This window comes from Symphalangus syndactylus, chromosome 13 (assembly GCF_028878055.3).
Source record: "Symphalangus syndactylus isolate Jambi chromosome 13, NHGRI_mSymSyn1-v2.1_pri, whole genome shotgun sequence".
Lineage (NCBI taxonomy): Eukaryota > Metazoa > Chordata > Mammalia > Primates > Hylobatidae > Symphalangus > Symphalangus syndactylus.
The window spans coordinates 22,501,169-22,521,016 of NC_072435.2; the positions used below are offsets into that span (position 1 = coordinate 22,501,169).

General features: G+C 55.4%; 1 protein-coding gene across 8 annotated transcripts; it reads right to left on the minus strand.

The window, feature by feature from the left end:
• Positions 1-1,238: 1,238 nt before the first annotated feature.
• ZNF444 (zinc finger protein 444) lies at positions 1,239-19,381 on the minus strand. 8 transcript variants are annotated; one of them, XM_063615379.1, is made up of 5 exons: positions 19,284-19,381; positions 14,038-14,206; positions 13,249-13,567; positions 3,340-3,448; positions 1,239-2,500 (listed from the first exon to the last, which is right to left on the minus strand). In XM_063615379.1, the coding sequence occupies exons 3-5, from the start codon at positions 13,543-13,545 to the stop codon at positions 1,935-1,937; spliced, it is 972 nt and encodes a 323-aa protein (XP_063471449.1). In that variant the 5' UTR covers positions 13,546-13,567; positions 14,038-14,206; positions 19,284-19,381; the 3' UTR covers positions 1,239-1,934. The 8 variants fall into 8 exon arrangements, with proteins under 8 accessions (XP_063471449.1, XP_063471448.1, XP_055092981.1 ...); XM_063615378.1 differs by having other exon boundaries at positions 1,239-2,503; positions 19,284-19,372; XM_055237006.2 differs by lacking the exon at positions 19,284-19,381 and adding an exon at positions 19,029-19,131.
• Positions 19,382-19,848: the final 467 nt, after the last annotated feature.

Here is a 19,848-nt window from a genome sequence, read left to right on the forward strand (position 1 = left end):
ACACAAAAGCAAAGAGTGGGGCAGGACAGCCTGGCCGACTGTCCCTCTGAGACCAGACATGGGGGGTGTGTGTGTTGGAGGGGTCCCCAAAGGGGCATAGAAGTCCCGGGAGGCTTTTCAGAAGAGAAGAGATGGAGCCTGAATGGGCAAAAGCAGCAGCTGTGCTGTTAGGAGCTGCAGTGAATACTGTGAGCCCAGACCCCTGGGATGAGATCCACAGCCGTGGCCCAGTGCCTTACTCTTTTGATGCCTCAGTTTCCCCATCTGTACCATGGGGATAACAACAGTGCATGCCTCATCGGTTGGTTATGATGATAAACAAGCTGGATTTTAAAAAGGTATGGCCCACCAGACTCACTCTGTGTTTGCTGTTATCAGAACCCCGTCCTCAGACCCTGGCCTGACACCACCTCTTACTCCCTCTCATGCCTCTTAGTCACTTCCTGAGAGTCTGCAGCAGACGACACAGCTTCCCCAGCCCGTCTTCTCCCCCACACAGTGGGCATGGTAACATCCTTAACATGCACCTCAGTGTGAAACCAACGCGCCGAGATCACGCACCAAGTTCCCGTAAGTATTCTGCATTCATTACCTTATTTTTTGTTTTGAGACGAAGTCTCGCTGTGTTGCCCAGGCTGGAGTAGGGCAGTGGCGCCATCTCAGCTCACTGCAACCTCCGCCTCCTGGGTTCAAGTGATCCTCCCACCTCAGCCTCCAGAGTAGCTGGGATTACAGGTGTCCACCATGGTGCCTGGCTAATGTTTGTATTTTTAGTAGAGTCGGGGTTTCAGCATGTTAGCCGAGCTGGTCTTGAACTCCTGAGCTCAAGTGATCCACCCACCTGAGCCTCCCAAAGTGCTGCGATTTCAGGTATGAGCCACTGCACCCAGCCTTATTTAATTTCCAAAACAGCCCCTTTCCAGGAGGGGCATTACTACTAGTCCCGTTTTAGGAGGTGGGTGCTGAGACCTGTGGTCACTTGCCCTTCCTGGACAGCCTGGCACCTAAACCCTTCCCTGCACTGTGAGTCTTGAAGGCAGACCTAGGCTCCAGTGATGTGCACTGGACCGTCCAGGTGGCTGTTCCCAGATGCCCTCGCAGCCCGGCACAGGCTGTACCTCATGCCAAGAGAGTCTGCGGTGGGAGCCAAGACAGCCGACCCCAGAAGCCCCGGGCACCCCAGACGCTCGGCCCTGGGAGGGTGGCTGTGCCGGACAGAGTCCAGACAGAGCTCAGACTCCGGGTCTACACACAGTGACTTTATTACTCTATGGATGCTGGTGAACTGCCCTCCCCAACCAGCTTCACGGGGGCAGGCATCTCTGTCCATCCCATGCCTTAGGGTCACAGGGGGCAGCGAGACCAAGGAGACCACAGCCAGGTCCTGGGTTCAGCTTGTCAGAGCCATCACCCGCTGCCTCCCCCTGACCCCCAATCCGTCCTGCGGGAGAATTCCTAGGGACAAGACCCAGACCCCTTTCCTTTAGCCTCCGCTTCATCAAGGGGGCCTGACCTGCGCCCGAGCTCCTCCTCGCCTGCCCCTCAGGGGTCCCAGGTCCTCACCTCTGCTCTTCAGGCAGGAAAAGGGCGGGGAGAGAGGAATGGACGAGGGAAAGGGAGGCTGGGCCGCAGGAGAGAGAAGGGGGGGAAGGAGGAGACATTAGGGAGAGGCCCCTTCACACAGCGAGAGAGGCCGGGAAATCAGGGAGAAGGGGGGGCTGGGGTGAGACCTGAGAAGGAAAGTGAAATTTGGGGGAAAAGGAGTTGGAAAGGAATAAAGAGGAAGGCGTTGGGAAGTTCAGACAAGGGAGGCGCAGGTGGAGGAGGGCAACGGGAGGGAAGGAGGAGGGGAAGAGGCCAAGTGGCGCAGGGAGAGAGGAGGGACGGCCCGGGGGCAGCACCAAGGGCGGGAGGCGGCGCGGGCCAGGAGGCAGCTAACCCAAGGGCCAGGGCGGGAAGGGGCCTCCACCATCGGGGCCCGGAGCTACCGCCCCCTGCGCGCTGGCCGCTGCCCGGCCATGGATGCGCTGGTGGCGCAGTACGTGCTCGCGGCGCCCGAAGCCCTTGCCACACTCCCAGCAGGCAAAGGGCCGCGCTCCCGAGTGCGTCTTGCGGTGGCGCACCAGGTGCTCGCGCCAGTAGAAGGTCTTGCCACACTCGCAGCACGCGTGGGGCTTCTCACGGGCGGGCAGAGGGCGCAGCGCGGGCCCAGGGCTGCCGGGGTGCGTGTCGCGGTGGCGCCGCAGGTGCTCCTTGCGCCGAAAGGCCTTCCCGCACTCAGGGCAGGCGTGCGGCTTCTCGCCCGAGTGGCTCTGCCGGTGGCGCAGCAGGTGAGCTGGTTTCAGGGACGTTTTGCCGCACTCGGGGCAGGACGTGGTGCCCGGGGCCGCCAGGAAGGCGGGCAGGCCGGGCGCCAGCGGGGGGCTGCTGGGCTCCTGCTTGTAGGGGCGCACAGCCTGGGAGTCCCCAGGCGCCGGCCCCTCAGCCCCAGGGGCGGTGCCTGCTGGGAAAAGAAACAGAGTCAGCATCTGGATCGGCACGAGGGCGGGGCAAGGACAGCACAGGCTGGGGTGGAGGCAGGGAGGGAACGCTTAAAGGCAGAAACCACTGGGGTGGGAAGAGGGCTGGGCTGTGGGCTTCTTATTCATACCTGTGTCCCGGTACCTAGTAGTGCCTGGCATACAGTCAATGCCCAATACATAATAGATGATGGCTGGCTGGATGATGAATGAGTAGATGAAGAATGTGTGGGTGGATGATGGGTGGATGAATGTCCAGATGATGGATGGGTGGGTGTGTGAGTGAATGGGTAGATGGATGGGTGGGTGATGGATGCGTAGATGAATGCATGGGTGGATGATGGATAGATGATGGAGGGATGGATGGATGATGGGTGGATGAATGTACAGATGATGGATGGGTGGGTGCATGGGTGGATGGGTAGATGGATGGATGGGTGGGTCATGGATAGATGGGTGATGATGGATGGATGACAGAGGGATGGTGGGATTGGTATAAGGGGGAACATGTGAAGGATGGATGGATGCCTGGGCGAATGATAGAGGGATGGATGGGTGAATGGGTGGGTATATGATAGAGGAATGGATAGGTGGAGGGTGGATGATAGCTAGATGGGTGCATGGATGGATGGATGCATGGATGAACCTCCAACCCCAAGGCCCACCCATACCCCCAATGCCTGCTCCTTGGGTCCGAACCCTGGGGCTCCTCAAGGGCTGGGGTCCAAGTCTGTCCTTGTCCTGGTGCCAGGATCGTTCACTGAACCCCCTCCCTGGTGCTGGGGGCTGGCAGGGAGAACCAGGGAGGCCAGCGGCTCACCTAAGGGAATCATCCCGCTGTCCTCCTTTCCACCTGTGGCCCTGGGGCCCTGCGTCACATCCTGAGGCACCCTCGTTGCTGACGACCCATTGGGGGAGGCTGCTGGCCCCTGAAATGAGAGCGCAGTTTTGAACTCAGAAACCTGAGCGAGGGCCTCTATTTCTCCCTCTCCCCACCACCGTCGACCAGCTGTGCAATCCCATCCCTGCAGGGGGGAAGCCACAGTCATGCTGGGCGACACTGAAGCCGCCCCACAGAGAGGCCCACAGGTGAGGACCAAGGCCTCCTGCCAGGGAGCCATCTTGAAGCCACCAACCTTCAAATGACAGCCTGGCCAACACTGCACTGTGACCTCACAGGAGACCCTGGGCCAGGTCCGCGTGCCCAAGCCACTCGCAGACTCCTGACCCACAGAGGCTTTCTGAGCTGACAGATGTTACTGTTTTACACCCCTGAGTTTCGGGTGACTTGTCAGGAAGCAAGAAATAACTAATACACCTGTCTCAGATCAGCTTCATCCTGCCCTTTGGATAAAGTGCAAGCTCCTTAACAAAATGCAGAATATACATGCTACTTTTAACTTGGGAAAAAAGTAAACTAAGTTCAGAAACAATTTTTCTCGGTGTGAAAAGGCAGAACAGCTGCCAAGCAGGATGGCACCAGCTAGGAAGACCAAAAATTTAAAAAGTTTCAGTCCAACTCTGGTTGTGGTTTCTTTGCCCTACTACATCATTCCTCAAAACCACGTCCCCAAGGGAAGGGGATGAGAATTCTTCTGGTGCCAATGACAGCTAAGCCACATACCACACCTTTTCCCCGTTTCAAATATTTTTGGCCAGATGAGTACCTGCATCATAAAGCAATCGTTGGTGTGAAAATTAGCAATGCCTAGGCCAGGCGAGGTGGCTCATGCCTGTAATCCCAGCACTTTGGGAGGCTGAGGCAGGCGAATCACAAGGTGAGGAGTTTGAGACCAGCTCGGCCAACATGGTGAAATCCTGTCTCTACTAAAGATACAAAAATTAGCTGGGCGTGGTGCCATGCACCTGTAATCAAAGCTACTCCGGACGCTGAGGCAGGAGAATCACTTGAACCCCGGAGGTGGAGGTTGCAGTGAGCCGAGATCACGCCACTGCACTCCAGCCTGGGCAACAGAGTGAGACTCTGTCTCAAAAAAAAAAAAAAAAAAAAAGCAAAGCGGCAGGGGCAAACCACCCACCCTCACTCTGACAGACAAGAAAACGTTTCCTAAAGAAGGGGGTCAAGATACAAGAGCATGGGCCTGGTGGCTCATGACTGTAATCCCAGTGACTCAGGCGGCTGAGGCATGCGGATGAGGGCTTGGCACAACGCTGACTAGATCCTAGGTGCCTCCCAACCTGGCTGAGGGACCGTGATGGGCTCTGGGGCCTGTCGGAGAGTCAGAACAGCACAGTCTCACTCGGGCCCAGAGCACCACCCTGGACCACCCTCCAGCTCCTTGGCCCTTGGTGGGGCTCCCATGAACCTTGTGTGGTGTCGGCCACAGGCAGAGGCTGGGCAGGGGTGCCGTCCTGGCCTCAGCTCAAGGGCACCGGGGTTGACACACCTGACAGTGGAGCCCAGGAAGCCGTGCCAGCAGAGGGTTCTCCCGGAGATCTTGGGCACAGAAAAGCCTGAGATCCACCCATTCCTCTGGGAACTTCCTGGTTTGAGATCCCAGAGACAGGGGACGCTGGCCAGGCATCGTCCACAGGAAGAGACATCCAGGGCACACCCATGCGGGGACAGGTGCGCCTTGCAGGGACAGGCACACAGAAGCGGGGAGCATGGAGCAGCCCCGGGATCCTAATCCTCCCTGTGATTTTATGATGCGTATACATTGGGTTCTGTCCAGGGCTCCCAGCTCGTGACTCCCACAGCCCTTGTTACGGTCTTGTTCTAAGGCTGGGAAGCTTTAGGCCTCAGAAAAAGAGTCTCTCCCTGACCTTCTGTGCCACTTTTACCTGCTCTTCTTTCTCTGCAAGGCAGGCCTTAAAAACTAAAAATATACTTCAATCTTCCCCCACCTCTGGCCATAAAAAATTTTTCTGACCTAATTTGTCTGACTGTGGGTCATAACACCCCCCTTCAGAAGGGGTCCTGCCCCTACCCTGGAGGAAAGAAAGCTGAACAAGGGGGCCAAGAAGGGTCTGAACACACAGGCCTTGCGAGGTTTCCCCGCTCGGTCTACTCGGATTCGATCACACCCGTTTTATCCAGTCGCATTTCTACATGGCTGTCCACGCTTCAATTATGCCTCTCAACCAAGTCTCCATAAAAGGCCCAAAGGACAGGGTTCAGGGAGCTTCCAGAAAGCTGAACTCGTGGAGGTGGACAGCAAGGTAAACTAGACCTCACCCACATGCCGGGAGATGGTGAATCCCAAGTCCACAGCGACAGAGGCCCCTGCGCTTGGAACCCTTCCAGACCTCACCGTACGTGGCTCTCCAGCTGGCTGTTCACTGGTATCCTTTAAAATCTCCTTTGCAATAAATCGGTAAACATGTTTCCCTGGTTCTGTGAGCACACTAGCAAATTAACGGAACCAGAGGAGGGGCTGTGGGAGCCTGATTTACAGCCCGTCAGTTGGAAGCACAGATGAAATAACCTGGGGCTTGTGACTGGCATCAGAAATGGGGGGCCAGTCTTGGGATGTGAGCCCTCAACCTGTGGGATCTGGCGCTGTCTCCAGGGAGACCGTGTTGGAAATGCATTAGAGGACACCCAGCTTGCGTCTGCTGCAGAGTTGATTGGTTGCTCGGTATGTGAGGGGACACCCCCTCCAACATTTGGTCACAGACGTCTTCTGTGGTCACTGATGCTGAGAATAGAAAAAGATACTTTGAGTGCGTTTTTTCCACAGATCCCCCTGCCCCTGAACCAGCTGTGTCACCTCGGGCAAGCTGCTTCCCTTCCCTGAGATGACACCAGTACCCAGGACGGACCCTGCAGGCTGCGTGGAGACTGGACGAGACACTGCTGCTGTGCGGTGAGGATCAGCCCTGTCCAGAGAGGTCTGGCCTCTGCCCTTGGCTCCAGGGAGGGTCACCTCTGTGCCCCTAGAACACACTGCCTGATGGCAGGGTCTGCTCACCTGGGGCCCTGGGCCACCCGGGTGGGCGAAGCCAACAGCGTGACTCAGGGTTGGGGGTCTGGGCCACGTGCATCAGCTTGGTCTCTGCCGGGCATGGAGACGAAGGTCAGCGTATCTACACACAACCCCAACAGACACCCAGAGCGCCGAGCTCAGGGGAGCGTCCCTGGCCAGCAGCACCCCCTGCAGGTTGTCACACGTTATTGCCGGGAGGAGTTAGCGCCGTCCACACTCCACGGCGGGAGGACAGTTGGGAGCTCCGAGCACAGAGCCTTCCTCCACCCGTTCCACGCATCTCTTCCCTTGGCTGGTTGTCATCTGTGTCCTTTCTCTGTAATAAGCTGTGACCCTGTGTGTGACTGACTGAGCCAGTGTGGCACAGCCAGGAACACACTGCCTGATGGAGCCCTCCTTACACCCATCCCTGGAGGGCTCAGGAATCGAGATTCCAAAATTGCAGCTGAGGAAGCCAAGGTTCCGAGAATCCCAGACATGCGTCCAAGGTCACCCAGCTTGGAAGAGGCGGAGGCAGGACTCATATCCAGCTTTGAAGTCTGTGTACTTTAACTGAGAGACTCTGGTCGGCTTTGAAGTCTGTGTACTTTAACTGAGAGACTTCTTAAGGATGGAGCATCCTCGTGTGTCTGGGCTAAGCTCCACCTGCCCCAGTGCATAGGCCTGTCCACCCACTGCGGGATCAAGCCGCTGATGTTCTATTGAGGATCCCCTAAGGACGAAGCATCCTCGTGTATCTGGGCTAAGCTCCACCTGCCCCAGCACATCAGTCTATCTACCCACTGCGGAATCAAGCTGCCAATGTTCTGCTGAGGGTCCCATGAGACTGGCTGCAACCTTCTTTTCCTGTGCTGTCCTTGTCCTGTTAGGTGGGTGGGGGTGGGGGTGGCAGCCTTGCCAATGAGCGGAGGAACACCTTCCCTGTGTTCTGGAAGTTTGTGTAAAAGATGAGAAGATGAAGCTGGCATGGTGGCTCATGCCTGTAATCCCAGCACTTTGGGAGGCTGAGGCGGGTGGATCACAAGGGCAGGAGTTTGAGACCAGCCTGGCCAACATGGTGAAACCCCGTCTCTCCTGAAAACACAAAAAAATTAGCCGGGCATGGTAACATGCACCTGTAATCCCAGCTACTTGGGATGCTGAGGCAGGAGAATTGCTTGAGCATGGGAGGCAGAGGTTGCAGTGAGCCGAGACCACGCCACTGCACTCCAGCCTGGGTGACAGAGTGAGACTCCGCCTCAAAAAAAAGAACAGATGAGAATGATCAGTTCCTTGGAGGCCTGGTACAACTTACACATAAAGTGCTGGAGCCCAGCGCCTTCATGTAAAGTGCTGGAACCCGGCGCCTTCTACACGCCAAAGTCTTTCGTCACCTTTTGATCTCCCCTCTCTGGTTTCCAGACTCTCACATCTGCCACTACATCATGAGCATGTGCTGGTGATTTATATTTTCCTAGAAAACTGTCCATTTCATCTAGGACTTCGAATGCATTGTGTACGTTGAACGCGGTGTTCTCAACGGCTGTCAAATCCACTCCATCCCCAGCTTTGCTTGCTTCCACCATCAGTGTTTGTGCCGTTTCTTGTTTTCCTCCTAGTCAACTTGCTGAAGGTTTGCACTATTCTACCATTCTTTTCAAATATTGAGTTTGGGGCTTGATTATCAACCTGTCCTCTGCTAATCTGCTAAGTTTGGCTTTTACATTGAACAGCTACCCTCCGCTATTTTCCTGTGCTCCCAGCTGCCTCTGGAGCCCCAGGGCCTCCCCTTCAATTCCGACCTGAGACGCAGGCTGACTGGGGCATTTCCTGTCAAGCTAACCAGGTACTGGCTGGAGCTGCCTCTCCCCACCTCCCAGGCCTACCCCACTGGCTTTTCTCTGCATTTCCCCCCTTGGCAGACGCCCTGCCCCCATCCGTCTCAAACTATCCCCTTTCGCTATTGTGTGCCTGAGGCCAGATGCTGAGTGACTACAGCCAGGTCATTCAATCTTTCTGGGCAGATCAGATTCTCTCTCCACAGAAGTGAGGAAGCTGACCATACCCTGGTCTTCCTGTCAAACCCTGTATATCAAAGCAGGACAAGAGGAGGCTAGGAACGGTTAGCCATTCCCTCCACAGCAGGACAAGAGGAGGCTGGGAAGGGTTAGCCATTCCCTCCACAGCAGGACAAGAGGAGGCTGGGAAGGGTTAGCCATTCCTCAATGAGTATTTTTGTAGCACCTACTATGCCCAGCACCATCCTGAGCTCCAGGGACACATCACTGAACAAAAGACAAGGCCCCAACCCACAGGAGACTATATGAGACTACATTCCAGCTGAGGCTAGACATACCATAAAAAAGTCATAAACAAACTTGACAAGGCCAACGTAGCCAAGAAGGCTATATATTTCTCTAAGTCCCCTAGACTCTGAGGAGATGGGAAGAATCCTTAGAACCATGGAGCCCGTGATTCCCAAATGTCCCGTTCTCCCCCAAATGGAAGAGTCTGCCCCCTCCTGAATGATGGGCTCTCTCTTATTGGTGGTCCCCAACTCCGGTGGCTCACACAGGTCAGGAGGCACTTTTTAAAAAAATGTGAAAGTCTACTAGCTGGCAAAGGATGCATCCAGAATAACATGAACGAATCTCAAGGGCAAGAAAATAATCCAGTCTGAAAATGGACAGAAGACTTTGCTACAGACCAAATGTTTGTGTGCTTCTCAAATTCTTATGCTGAAATCCTAACCCTGAAGGTAATGAGATTACGTGGGGCCTTTGGGAGGTGATTAGGTCATGAAGGGGGAGCCCTCGCGGATGGGATTAGTGCCCTTCTAGAAGAGACCCCAGAGAGACCCCTCACCCCTTCTGCCCTGTGAGGACACAGCAGGAAGCCACCATCTGTGAACTAGCAGGAGGCCCTCACCAAACACTGAGCTGGCCTTGATCTCAAACTCCCCAGCCTGCAGAACTGTGAGAAACACATTCCCGTTGTTTTCAGGCAGCACCCTATGGTACCTTGCTACAGCAGCCCAAACAGACTAAGACGTCACGCAACCCAGCAACCGCACTCCTGGGCGCTTACCCTAGATAAATGTTAACGTGTATTCACACAGAAACCTATTCAGAGACGTAAACCAGCTCTATTAAAAAAAAAAACAAAACCCTGGAATCAACCCAAATGTCCTTCAACAGGAGAATGGAGACATTCAGTTAAAAAATTACTGAAGCTGAGGCCCCACTCACCTCATAACCACAACTTCAAATCTAAGAGTAAAATCCTGGCAACAGTATTTTTTCTTTTTTTGAGACAGAGTCTCACTCTGTCGCCCAGGCTGGAGTGCAGTGGTGCAATCTTTGGCTCACTGCAATCTCCAGCTCCTAGGTTCAAGCGATTCTCCTGCCTCAGCCTTCTGAGTAGCTGAGATTACAGGCACACACCACCACGCCCAGCTGATTTTTGTATTTTTAGTAGAGATGCAGTTTTGCCATGTTGGCCAGGCTGGTCTCGAACTCCTGACCTCAGGTGAGCTGCCCACCTTGGCCTCCCAAAGTGCTGGGATGACAGGTGTGAGCCACTGTGCCTGGCCGACAGTATTTTTTAAAAGTTTCCAGGTGAGCTCTACCACTTTCTACCAGCACAGGAGCCTCTCCTCAGCTGTCCTCTCTTTCTCATCCGGCAATGTCTCGGTGAAAACTCTGAGGACAGGGGAGGACCCACAGACCAGATGTCAAGAAACCCCAATCCACAGCAGCGCCCCCAGATGTCAGCTGTCTGTACACCACCGTCAGCTACAATGGCTATCGCCCGGGCTCTTATTACTCTTCTTTACTTTTACCTAAAACTAAAATAACACTGACTTAAGACCATGTTGTATCATTGCCGGAAATGGAAAGCCAGTATCATGTGCCAGACAGAGAGGTCATGGGAAATTCAATCACTCACAGCAGTGTTATTCCAGTCCGTGTGGATACTGATAGGAGAAGGCTCTGAGCCTGAGATCTGCTCTTACTAAAAAGAGAGAGTAACAAATACAAGAGAGATGCTAAAGACATCCCAGAGCCACAGTGAGAGGTTCACCTCGGAGCAAGCAGAGAACGCAGGAGAGTCCCGACGGCCCTGGAGCCTGGTGATTTCCCAACTTTTAGATTCACTGAACCAATAGAACTCTCACTGCATCCCCAAATGGAAGATTTTTTTTTTATTTTGCAAGATATATACATTAAAAGCAACAATAACCACCACCTACTTTTACCATCTTTTCCTAAAAGAACATTTTAATGCCAACAAAACAGATGGCATGAGCTCATAGTAACAGTGGCTGAAATCTACCTAGACGGCACCCATGTGCCAGGTCCTGTTCTGAGCTGTCATGGAAACTGGAAAGGGCATAAGCCCGAGGTTGACGGATTCCATGTTAGTTCTATTCCACCCCCACTTCACCTTGCGTTCACCTCGCCTCTGTGGCAGACAGAATAATGGCCCCAAAGATGTACATGGTCTGATCCCCAGAACCTGTCACTTGCTGTCTCAGGGCAACAAGGACTCTGCGGACGGGAGGGAGTTAAGCACTGACGTGGGGAAACTCTCCTGAACTATCCTGACGAGCCCAATGTCATCACAGGCATCCTAAGACGTGACCACAGTACACCATGGAATACTATGCAGCAATGAAAAAGAATGAGTTCATGTCCTTTGCAGGGACATGGATGAACTGGAAGCCGTCATCCTCAGCAAATTAACACAGGAACAGAAAACCAAATACCACATGTTCTCACTCAGAAGTGGGAGTTGGACAGTGAGAACACATGGACACAGGGAGGGGAACAACACACACACCAGGGCCTGTCGGGGGGTGGTGGAAGGGGAGGGAGAGCATGAGGACAAACACCTAAGGCATGTGGGGCTTAAAACCTAGATGACAGGTTGGTATGTGCAGCAAACCTTCATGGCACATGTAACAAACCTGCACGTTCAGCACATGTATCCCAGAACTTAAAGCAAAATAAATAAATAAATAAATGAAAGAAGTGACCACGGGACCTAGGCGGGTCAAGGTCAGAGGAGTGATGGGGGATGGAAGCAGAGGTCGGCGTGCAGCACTCTGAGGACGGAGGAAGGGCCATGAACCAAGGAATGCGGGCAGCCTCTAGGAGCCTTGATTTTGGAGCCTTGAGAAGGGACGTGGCCCTGCAGACACCTCGATTTTGGGCCATGAGACCAAACCATTTTGGACTTCTGACCTCCAGAACTGTAACAGACTTGTGTGATTTATAAGCTGCTGGGTTTGTGATTTGTTACAACCCACTTTCGGGAACAATGAGCCGGAAGGAGGGTGAGGATAGAGAAGCCAGAGCCAGCACAGAGGTGCTAGGAGGCGGGAGCAGAGGCAGCAGCGAGCTGTATCCCAGACAATAAGAGGGGGTAGTGTTTGGGGGCTGGTCAGGCCGCATGAGAAGGGAGACGGATGAGGCCACTGGCAGCCTTGACAGGAGCTGCTCCCTCTGGAAGAAAGGAAGGATGCCTGGCTGCCGTGGACTGAAAGGCTTTGCTCGCTTTGCCTCACCAAGATGCCACCTCTCTGCTGCTACATCTCAGCACCCAGCAGGCACTCGGTACGCACTTACGAGGAGCACCCGATCACTGACTCTTCATCCTCCTGCCACTGGGGGCTCGGGCCTGGCCACAAACACCCCCTCACTCAGGGCCCCTCTGCTGCTCGAGGTGGCTCAGGGCCTTTGCACTGGCTGCTCCCGTGGCCTGGACCAGTCTTCTCAGAGGTCTCTGCGTGGCTGCCCACTGCTCATCACCCAGGCCCCACACAGCAGCCACCAGCCATGGGAGAGTGCCACTACTGAAAGGACGGTATTTTGAATACATTGGGGTCCATGAAGTAAATCTGCCTTTTTTTAACGTGCTGACTAGAACACTTAAGATGGCGTCTGCAGCTCACATAACACGTCCCCCCCCCCCCGGAGAGGACTCTAAGCCAGGCCGGCTGCTTCCCCGGCGGGGCCAGGCAGTCAGTGCCTCCAGCTCCTCGGGCCCTCTGTGGTCATCACGGTGGCAAGCGTCAGCCCCAGGTGACGTGAGTGGATGGGTGTGGCTGTGCACTAAGACTTCACCCAGAACGTGAGTCGGCCCTTGCCTGCTATGTGGTCAGGAAACCAAACCTGCCCAGAGAGAGGCCTGGCTTTGCCCTCCGCCCCTGGGAAGCCATCTCTGAGCCTTTGGAGCCTCAGGCATGACGAGGAGGGTCTGCCTGCCCGGGGGACTCAGGCCAGCCCGACAGCAAGATGAATTTGGGGTAGAGTTTGGGCCAGGGGGTATCCTTGACTTTCAAGGGGCTGGAGGCCGAGGTCAGCCACACAGAGCGGGGAGGAGTCCCCAGTAAGAGCCCGGGACACCACGGTCTGAGAAGCGTGCCTGGCTGGCAACACTCCCTGCGTGCGGGCAGAGTGCGGGGAGAGGACAGCTGGTAACTGCGGTCCCTGGAGCCTTCCTGGCCCTCTTCCCAGCTGCTTCCAGCACGTCCTTCTCTGATAAGCCGTGACCGTGAACATGGCTGTGAGTCCTTCTAGAGAACTCGCAAGTATGCCAGGGTCTTGGGGCCCTCCTGCCTTGCAGCTGGTGCGGGGATGGAGGGTACCTTACGTGGACTCCACGCTGTACCGCAGCCTCCCCACCGCGGGTCACACTGGTTTTCAGGGGCTCAGTGGTGCTCCTCCCTGGGCTTCCTGGTGCCTTCCCCGCACCTTCCCCTCTCCCTTCCCCGCTTGCAGTCCCGCCAGGCTCACCCAGAGCTCCTCCAGCAGGGCCACCGCCTCCTCCCCGCTCTGCGGCTGCCGGCTGCACACCCAGGCCTGCGTGTCGGCGGGCAGCGCGCTCAGGAACTGCTCCAGCACCAGCAGCTCCAGCATCTGCTCCTTGGTGTGCACCTCGGGCCGCAGCCAGTCCCGGCACAGGGCGCGGAGCAGCCCCAGCGCCTCCCGCGGGCCCGGCGCGTCGCCCAGGTGGAAGCGGCGGAAGCGGTGCCATGGGGAGTCCAGCGCCAGGCCCTCGGCCTCCTGCTTCACGGGCACCGCCACCTCCATGGGACCTCCTGGTCCGCAGCGCCTGCAGGGAACGGGCCGGTGAGACCCCCGCCCGCCAAGACCCCTGCCCGTGGTGCCCAGACTCACAATGGGACCCACGCTCTTCTTTTTACTTTTTATTTTTTGAGACGGAGTTTCGCTCTTTCCTCCAGGTTGGAGGGCAGTGGCGGATCTCAGCTCACTGCAACCTCAGCTCCCGGGTTCAGGCGGTTCTCCTGCCTCGGCCTCCCGAGTAGCTGGAATTATAGGCACCCGCCACCACGCCTGACTAATTTTTATATTTTTAGTAGAGATGGGGTTTTGCCATGTTGGCCAGGCTGATCTCAAACTCCTGACCCCAGGTGATCCGCTCACCTCGTCCTCCCACAGTGCTGGGAATTACAGGCGTGAGCCACTGCACCCGGCCTGGGACCCGTGCTTCTGAGCCTCCCACGTACCCAGGATAGGCCCAGCCTCTGTGCCTCGGTTTCCCCTGTAAGATAAAGCACTCACCTGCCCCGCCTGGCCCAGGGGGCAAAGAGGTCTGTGTGAGGGGGCAGCGCTCACGGGTGGTGAGGAAAGTGTGTGCCCTTCCTGGGATCCCAGGGAGTCAAGTCCAGGCTGGGTCCCGCCCTGGGAACCCGGCCTCTGTACCTCAGTCCAGCTCCTCCCGCAGCCTGTCCTGAGGATTCAACCAGAAAACACAGAAAGAGCTTGCAGCAGGCCTGGCAGCAGCGGGTCACCATCAGCACCACCCTCACTGGACTTGTGGGGCCGTGCACCCCACACCCTGGGAGCAGACACTTTGCAGCCTACTCAGAAGCCACCCCAACTAACTGCTGTGGCCTGAATTTGTCCCCCAAAATTCACCTGTAGAAGCTCTCACCCCAGTGTGACCGTATTTGGAGATGAAGCTTTTAGCTGGTAATGAAGGTTAACTGAGGTCACAAGGGCTGGGCCCAATAGGGCTGTGGCCTTATAAGAGGAAGGGACACCGGGACTCTGTCCATCTCTGCCAACAGGAGCACACAGCAAGGAGGCCACCTGCAGCCTGGCAGAGGCCTCACCAGGAACTGACCATGATGGCATTCTGAGCTTCCTGCTCCCAAAACTGAGAAATAAGCTCATTGTTTAAGCAGTTCGGTCCATGGTGCTCTGCTATGACAGCTATGACGGCCTGTCCCAGTCCCTTCCGCTGGGAATTTGCGACCTGGGTGCCAGCACTGTCGGGTTCTGGTGAGCACCTCTTCCAGGCTGCGGACGGCCTCCTTTTGTGTCCTCCCATGGCGGAGAACAGAGAGAGGCAGCGAGCTCTCCTGTCTCTATTTTTTTTTTTTTTTTAATTTTTGTTTTGAGACGGAGTCTCGCTCTGTTGCCCAGGCTGGAGTGCAATGGTGCAATCTTGGCTCACTGCAACCCCTGCCTCCCAGGGTCAAGCGACTCTCCTGCCTCAGCCTCCCAAGTAGCTGGGATTATAGACGCGCGTTACCACGCCCGGATAACTTTTGTATTTTTAGTAGAGACGGGGTTTCACCAGGTTGGCCAGGCTGGTCTCAAACTCCTGACCTCAGGTGATCCACCTGCCTCGGCCTCCGAAAGTGCTGGGATTACCAGCGTGAGCCACTGCGCCCAGCCGTGATTGCCATTTTTAAATGCATCAATAAATACTTTACAATTTTCTGTTTCGGTTTCTACTATGATACATAACAATAGATACGACTCCATCAATAAAAGCATGTTAGGGTCTTCAGTAATTTTGAAGGCAGAAAGGAGTCCTGACTTCAAAACATTTGAGAAACGGTGGTCTCTGAGCTGGTGGGCCAAATCTGGCCTGCAGCCTGTTTTACTTAAGTCTCACTGGCACACATCCACGCCCACTTGCTCATGCACTGTCCACGGCTGCCTTGGAGCTACTGAGTGGCTGTGACGGGGCCTGGGTGGCCTGCAAGGCTGTCCACAGAGCCAAAGATAGTTACTCGCTGGCTCTTTACAGGAAAAGATTGCCGGCCCCTGACCTCAAGGGCACTGGAAGATCAGGACAGAGCGACCCTGATGACCCCATGGAGCTCAGGTGCCAGCCTGCCCCAGAACACCTCTGGAGTATTATGGGAGAAAAGAATCAGTTCTATCCTATCTGGGGCCCTGTACTTGGGGTCTCTTCATTACAGCAGCTTGGCCTGTATCATAAGCAACTACAGCAAAGTCCCCTTGACCACAAGGCAGTGGGTGGGCACATAATCTGCTTCTAGCCAGTGAGGTCTGAGAGGAAGTCTGTGTTCAGACAATTTTGCTCCTGATACAACCAAAGCCTGGGCTCCTGACCGCCATGTTACTAACCACAGACGTCATCTCATTGCTGGGACGGCTGCCATAAGACCCGTGGATGCCTGTTCTCACCACCTAGATCCAAATCACTCCACAGTGATCACAAAAACTTTTTCACCATAAATCCCTGTCACTTCCTTGCTCAGCACCCTCCAACTGCTTCCTGTGATGCTCAAAACCTAAATTCCTTACTATGGCCATGAGACCATGCAGCCCAGCCCTACTTTCTCATCTCTGCCCGCTCCCAGATTCTCTATACTCCAGCCACAATGGATCCTTTTTTAAGACAGGGTCTCTCTCTGTCGCCCAGGCTGGAGCGGTGGCATGACCTCCTGGGCTCAAGCCATCCTCCTGGCTCAGCCTCCTGAGCAGCTGGGACCACAGGCAGGCACCAACACACCCAACTAATTTTTATATTTTTTGTAGAGACAGGGTCTCACTATATTGCCCAGGCTGGTCTCAAACTCCTGGACTCAAGTGATCCTCCCACCTCAGCCTCTCAAAGTGCTGGGATTACAGGAGTGAGCCACTGTGCCCGGTCTGGCTCACTTTCTATCTTCTCGGACTGAAGGCTCACCGCAAGGCCTCTGCACCTGCTGCTGCCTCCCGCTGGATCACTCTTTCCCCCCAGATCTTTCCTTACCTGACTCCTTCTCATGACTCAGGCCTCCATGCACTTATTACCCCCTTGGAGAGCCTCCTCAGATCACCCCCTCCGAGGCTGCACCCACGTGCCCTTCCCCCAATTGCTAACACATCACCCTTATTAGTTTTCTTTTAGCATTTAACAAGATCTAGTGTTATGATATCTGTGTGCTGACTTTCTTCACTACAATTCAAGCTCCATGCGGGCAAGAGACGCCATATTCCAACCCCAGCCTCTGGCTAGCACTCAAATAAACTTTACAGGCTGATCAATCCCATGACGTTGGTGTTACTACCAAGTTGCAGATGGAGCAAGGGGAGGTGTCTTACCCAAAGTCACTGAGCTAACACGTGGCAGAGCCTGGACTCACACATCCACATCTCTCTGGCTCCACAGCCAGGCCACAGCCTCACCTCCCACCCCACCCATCCATCAATTTAAGGATTGATGAACCTGGGAGCGGGCAGAAAGGCTTATCAGAAGACCCAGGCCAGATCCAAGTCTCAAAAGCCACACAAATGCCTGCTCTGCTATAAAAAAGATCCCTCTGGGACTAAGGAAGAATTTCCGCCAGAGAGCAAGGCCACAGGCCATCAAGCTGACCCTGTTTGCAATCTCAGAGGTGATCACAGGTCACTACACCCTGGGCTGTCCAGAAAGTGAGCTCTCTGGGGCAGTGACCAAGTCCAGCTCTTCTCTGGGTCCGTGGGGCCATCCAGCACAGGGCCTGCCCCCAAGAAAGCACATGCTGTTAAGTAAGGGCATTCCACCATGTCAATCCACCCTACCATCCAATGAGCACCCTGTGCTACGTGCATTCAACAGCTGTAACCCTGCTGTCTAGCTGTCTGTGTCCACAAAGCACTGTCCAGTCCAGAGCCAGGCACCCCGGATGCCTCAAAGACAGCCACTGAGTAGCTAGTGTCTCATGCTACCCCACCCAACCTTCCCAACAGACCTGTGAGCTGGGGAGATGGGTCCCCTCTTACCATAGGGAAATGCTCAGAGAGTGAAGGAGCCACAAATGGGACCCAGATGTGACTCCAGAGTCCACACAAGTTCCACCCAGTACCCCGGCGCCAGCACCCACGCATGCTGGCTTAATATCATGGCTAAGAGGCTGTGGAGCCTGGCTTCAACTTCCAGCTCTGCCACTCATCAGCAGTGTGACTGTGGACATATGACTTACCCCCTCTGTGCTTCATTTCTCCACCTGAGACACAGGACTAACAAGAGCTTCTTCCTCTCAAGAGGCTGCTGGGAGCAGGAGTTAGAAGCAGCCTCCAAAGGCTAAGTGCTCGACAAAGACCGGTTTGTCTACTCCAGAGTTTCCCAACCTCGACATTAATGGCACTTGTGTTGTGGGGGGCTATCCTGTGCAACATACAAGGTCTACCAGCATCTCTGCCTCTTTTTATGAGATGCCAGTAGCACTTCCCCAGTTGGAAAAAAAAAAAAAAGTCTCCAGACATTGCCACATGTCCCCTGGGGGACAAAACCACTCCTGGTTGAGAGCCGCTAGCCCACTGGACAAATATTTACCTACAGCACAAAGGCTCTGGGGCAAATTCCAGCTCTGCCTCCTACCAGCTCTGTGTCCTTGGATAAGGTACAAGGCACCTTTTGTAATACCCTGTATCTCCACTTAGTTGACTGTAAAGTGATAGAAGGAGAACAAAAATGCTGAGAACTACACCTGGCTAGTAAGTGTCCAGTCAGACTTAGGGTTACTTTGTCGAAGTTTCCCTGCGAGGTGCCCAGGGGACACAGCTGTGAACACGCACGCAGATTAAAATGCTAAGTATACATTGGAATAGGCGTTAAAATCGGATACAGACGAGGGTGACTCCATCCTGAATGGGGTAGAGGTGGCGGGGGTCAACTTCAGATGACAATAAACAGAGTTTCTAAGCACTTTACACATATTACCGAAGGTAATAATGCCTTGTAACAAGCTAAAAAGGCAGATGCTCCTCACCGAGAAAGCAGCAAAACAGAGCAACGATCTTTATCGTCAGGAATTTCACAACTCTGTAAAAGTTGCACTTGTAGAAGCAGCGCGCAAAACGAGCCACCTGCGCCGTATCTACGTTACAACAATAACCATCGTCCCCGGAAGCCCCTTCCCGCAAACCTTTCCGAAGGGGTCCGGTCCCAGCGCCCCCAGACTCCTTTGTAGGGTCCAGCTTCCCACTCAGCTTTCATCTCACAGCCCACCCTCTCTAGGGTCCCCTTCCCCTCCCCCACCTGTCCCTCCCCCGTCCTCTCCCTCAGCTTCTCTCTCCCGCGTTCAGGACCTCGAGGATCCACGACCCCCTCCCACTATCCACCCCTCCCCGTCTCCAAGTCCCTCCCCCTCTAGTTCTCTCTCCCAGCCCCTCCCCCATCACTCAGCCCCCTTCTCCTCCCCTCCCCGCAGGTCTCCCATCTTTCCCTCCTGAGGCCCCCAGCGCCCCTCTTCCCGTCCAAGCTCTGGTCCCTCCCTCGTCCAACCGCCCCCACCCGATCCCTCCCTCCTTCCCCCCTCGCTCACCTCACTCTCTCAGGCGAGGCCCCCCAAGCCCCCTCACCTCCCCGCACATGCGCACAAAGCTCACCGGGACTCCATGCCCCAGCAGGCTTTGCGCCAAACTCCCCCCGTCCCCCTCCCCCAATCCCATACTCCGAGTCGCTCGTTCAGCCCAACAACTCCCAATGAAGCACCGGCCTCACAGCCGAACTACAACTCCCAGGAAGCATCGCGGCAAAGGCGGCTGCCCATTGGCCCTCGCCGTGGGGACCGGCTCACCCCTGTTTGTCACCGCGTGGCGTCTTCGCCAACACTGGAACTACATTTCCCAAGATACATGAATGCGTCGTCTGCAGCCTATTGGACCTTGACGGCGCAAATGTCGCTGGCTCTCTGAGCACGTCAGGCTTTGGACTACATTTCCCAGAATGCACGAGGAGACTTCCCAGTGGTCTGCGCGCGGGCCCTGGGCATGCGCAGACGTGCCGGGAAAAAAGGGAGGAGGAGCCATGACGGCGCTGTTGTGGAGATCAGGGGAGGCCGGGCACCGCCGGGCATTTGGGAGGTGGGGCCTCCGGAGCTCTGGAAGCTGGCAAGCGAAGAGGAGGAGGAGGAGACCAGGCTAGAGTTCTGCGCCAATCAGGAGTGCAGGCTACGTCTCCTTGACTACGGATCGCATTTTTTTTTTTTTTTTGTTCTCCCTCACCTCCCGGGCAGAACTTAAGGGCCGATGTTGTTGCCAGGAATCAGGACGTGAGCAGGCTGCCCTCCTGTTCCGGGGTGGGCGGTGGCTCAGGAGGGGGCCAGCGCGGGGGCCTCGGTTTGGCTCTTCCTGTGTGTGAAC

Coding starts and splice junctions, on each gene's coding strand:
- ZNF444 (XM_063615378.1), bottom strand. CDS start 13,545: ATGGAGGTGGCGGTGCCCGTGAAGCAGGAGGCCGAGGGCCTGGCGCTG. Junction 3,449..13,248: donor CCCTGCTGGAGGAGCTCTGG/GTGAGCCTGGCG, acceptor CTCTCATTTCAG/GGGCCAGCAGCCTCCCCCAA. Junction 2,504..3,339: donor CAGCGGGATGATTCCCTTAG/GTGAGCCGCTGG, acceptor TTCTTTTCCCAG/CAGGCACCGCCCCTGGGGCT.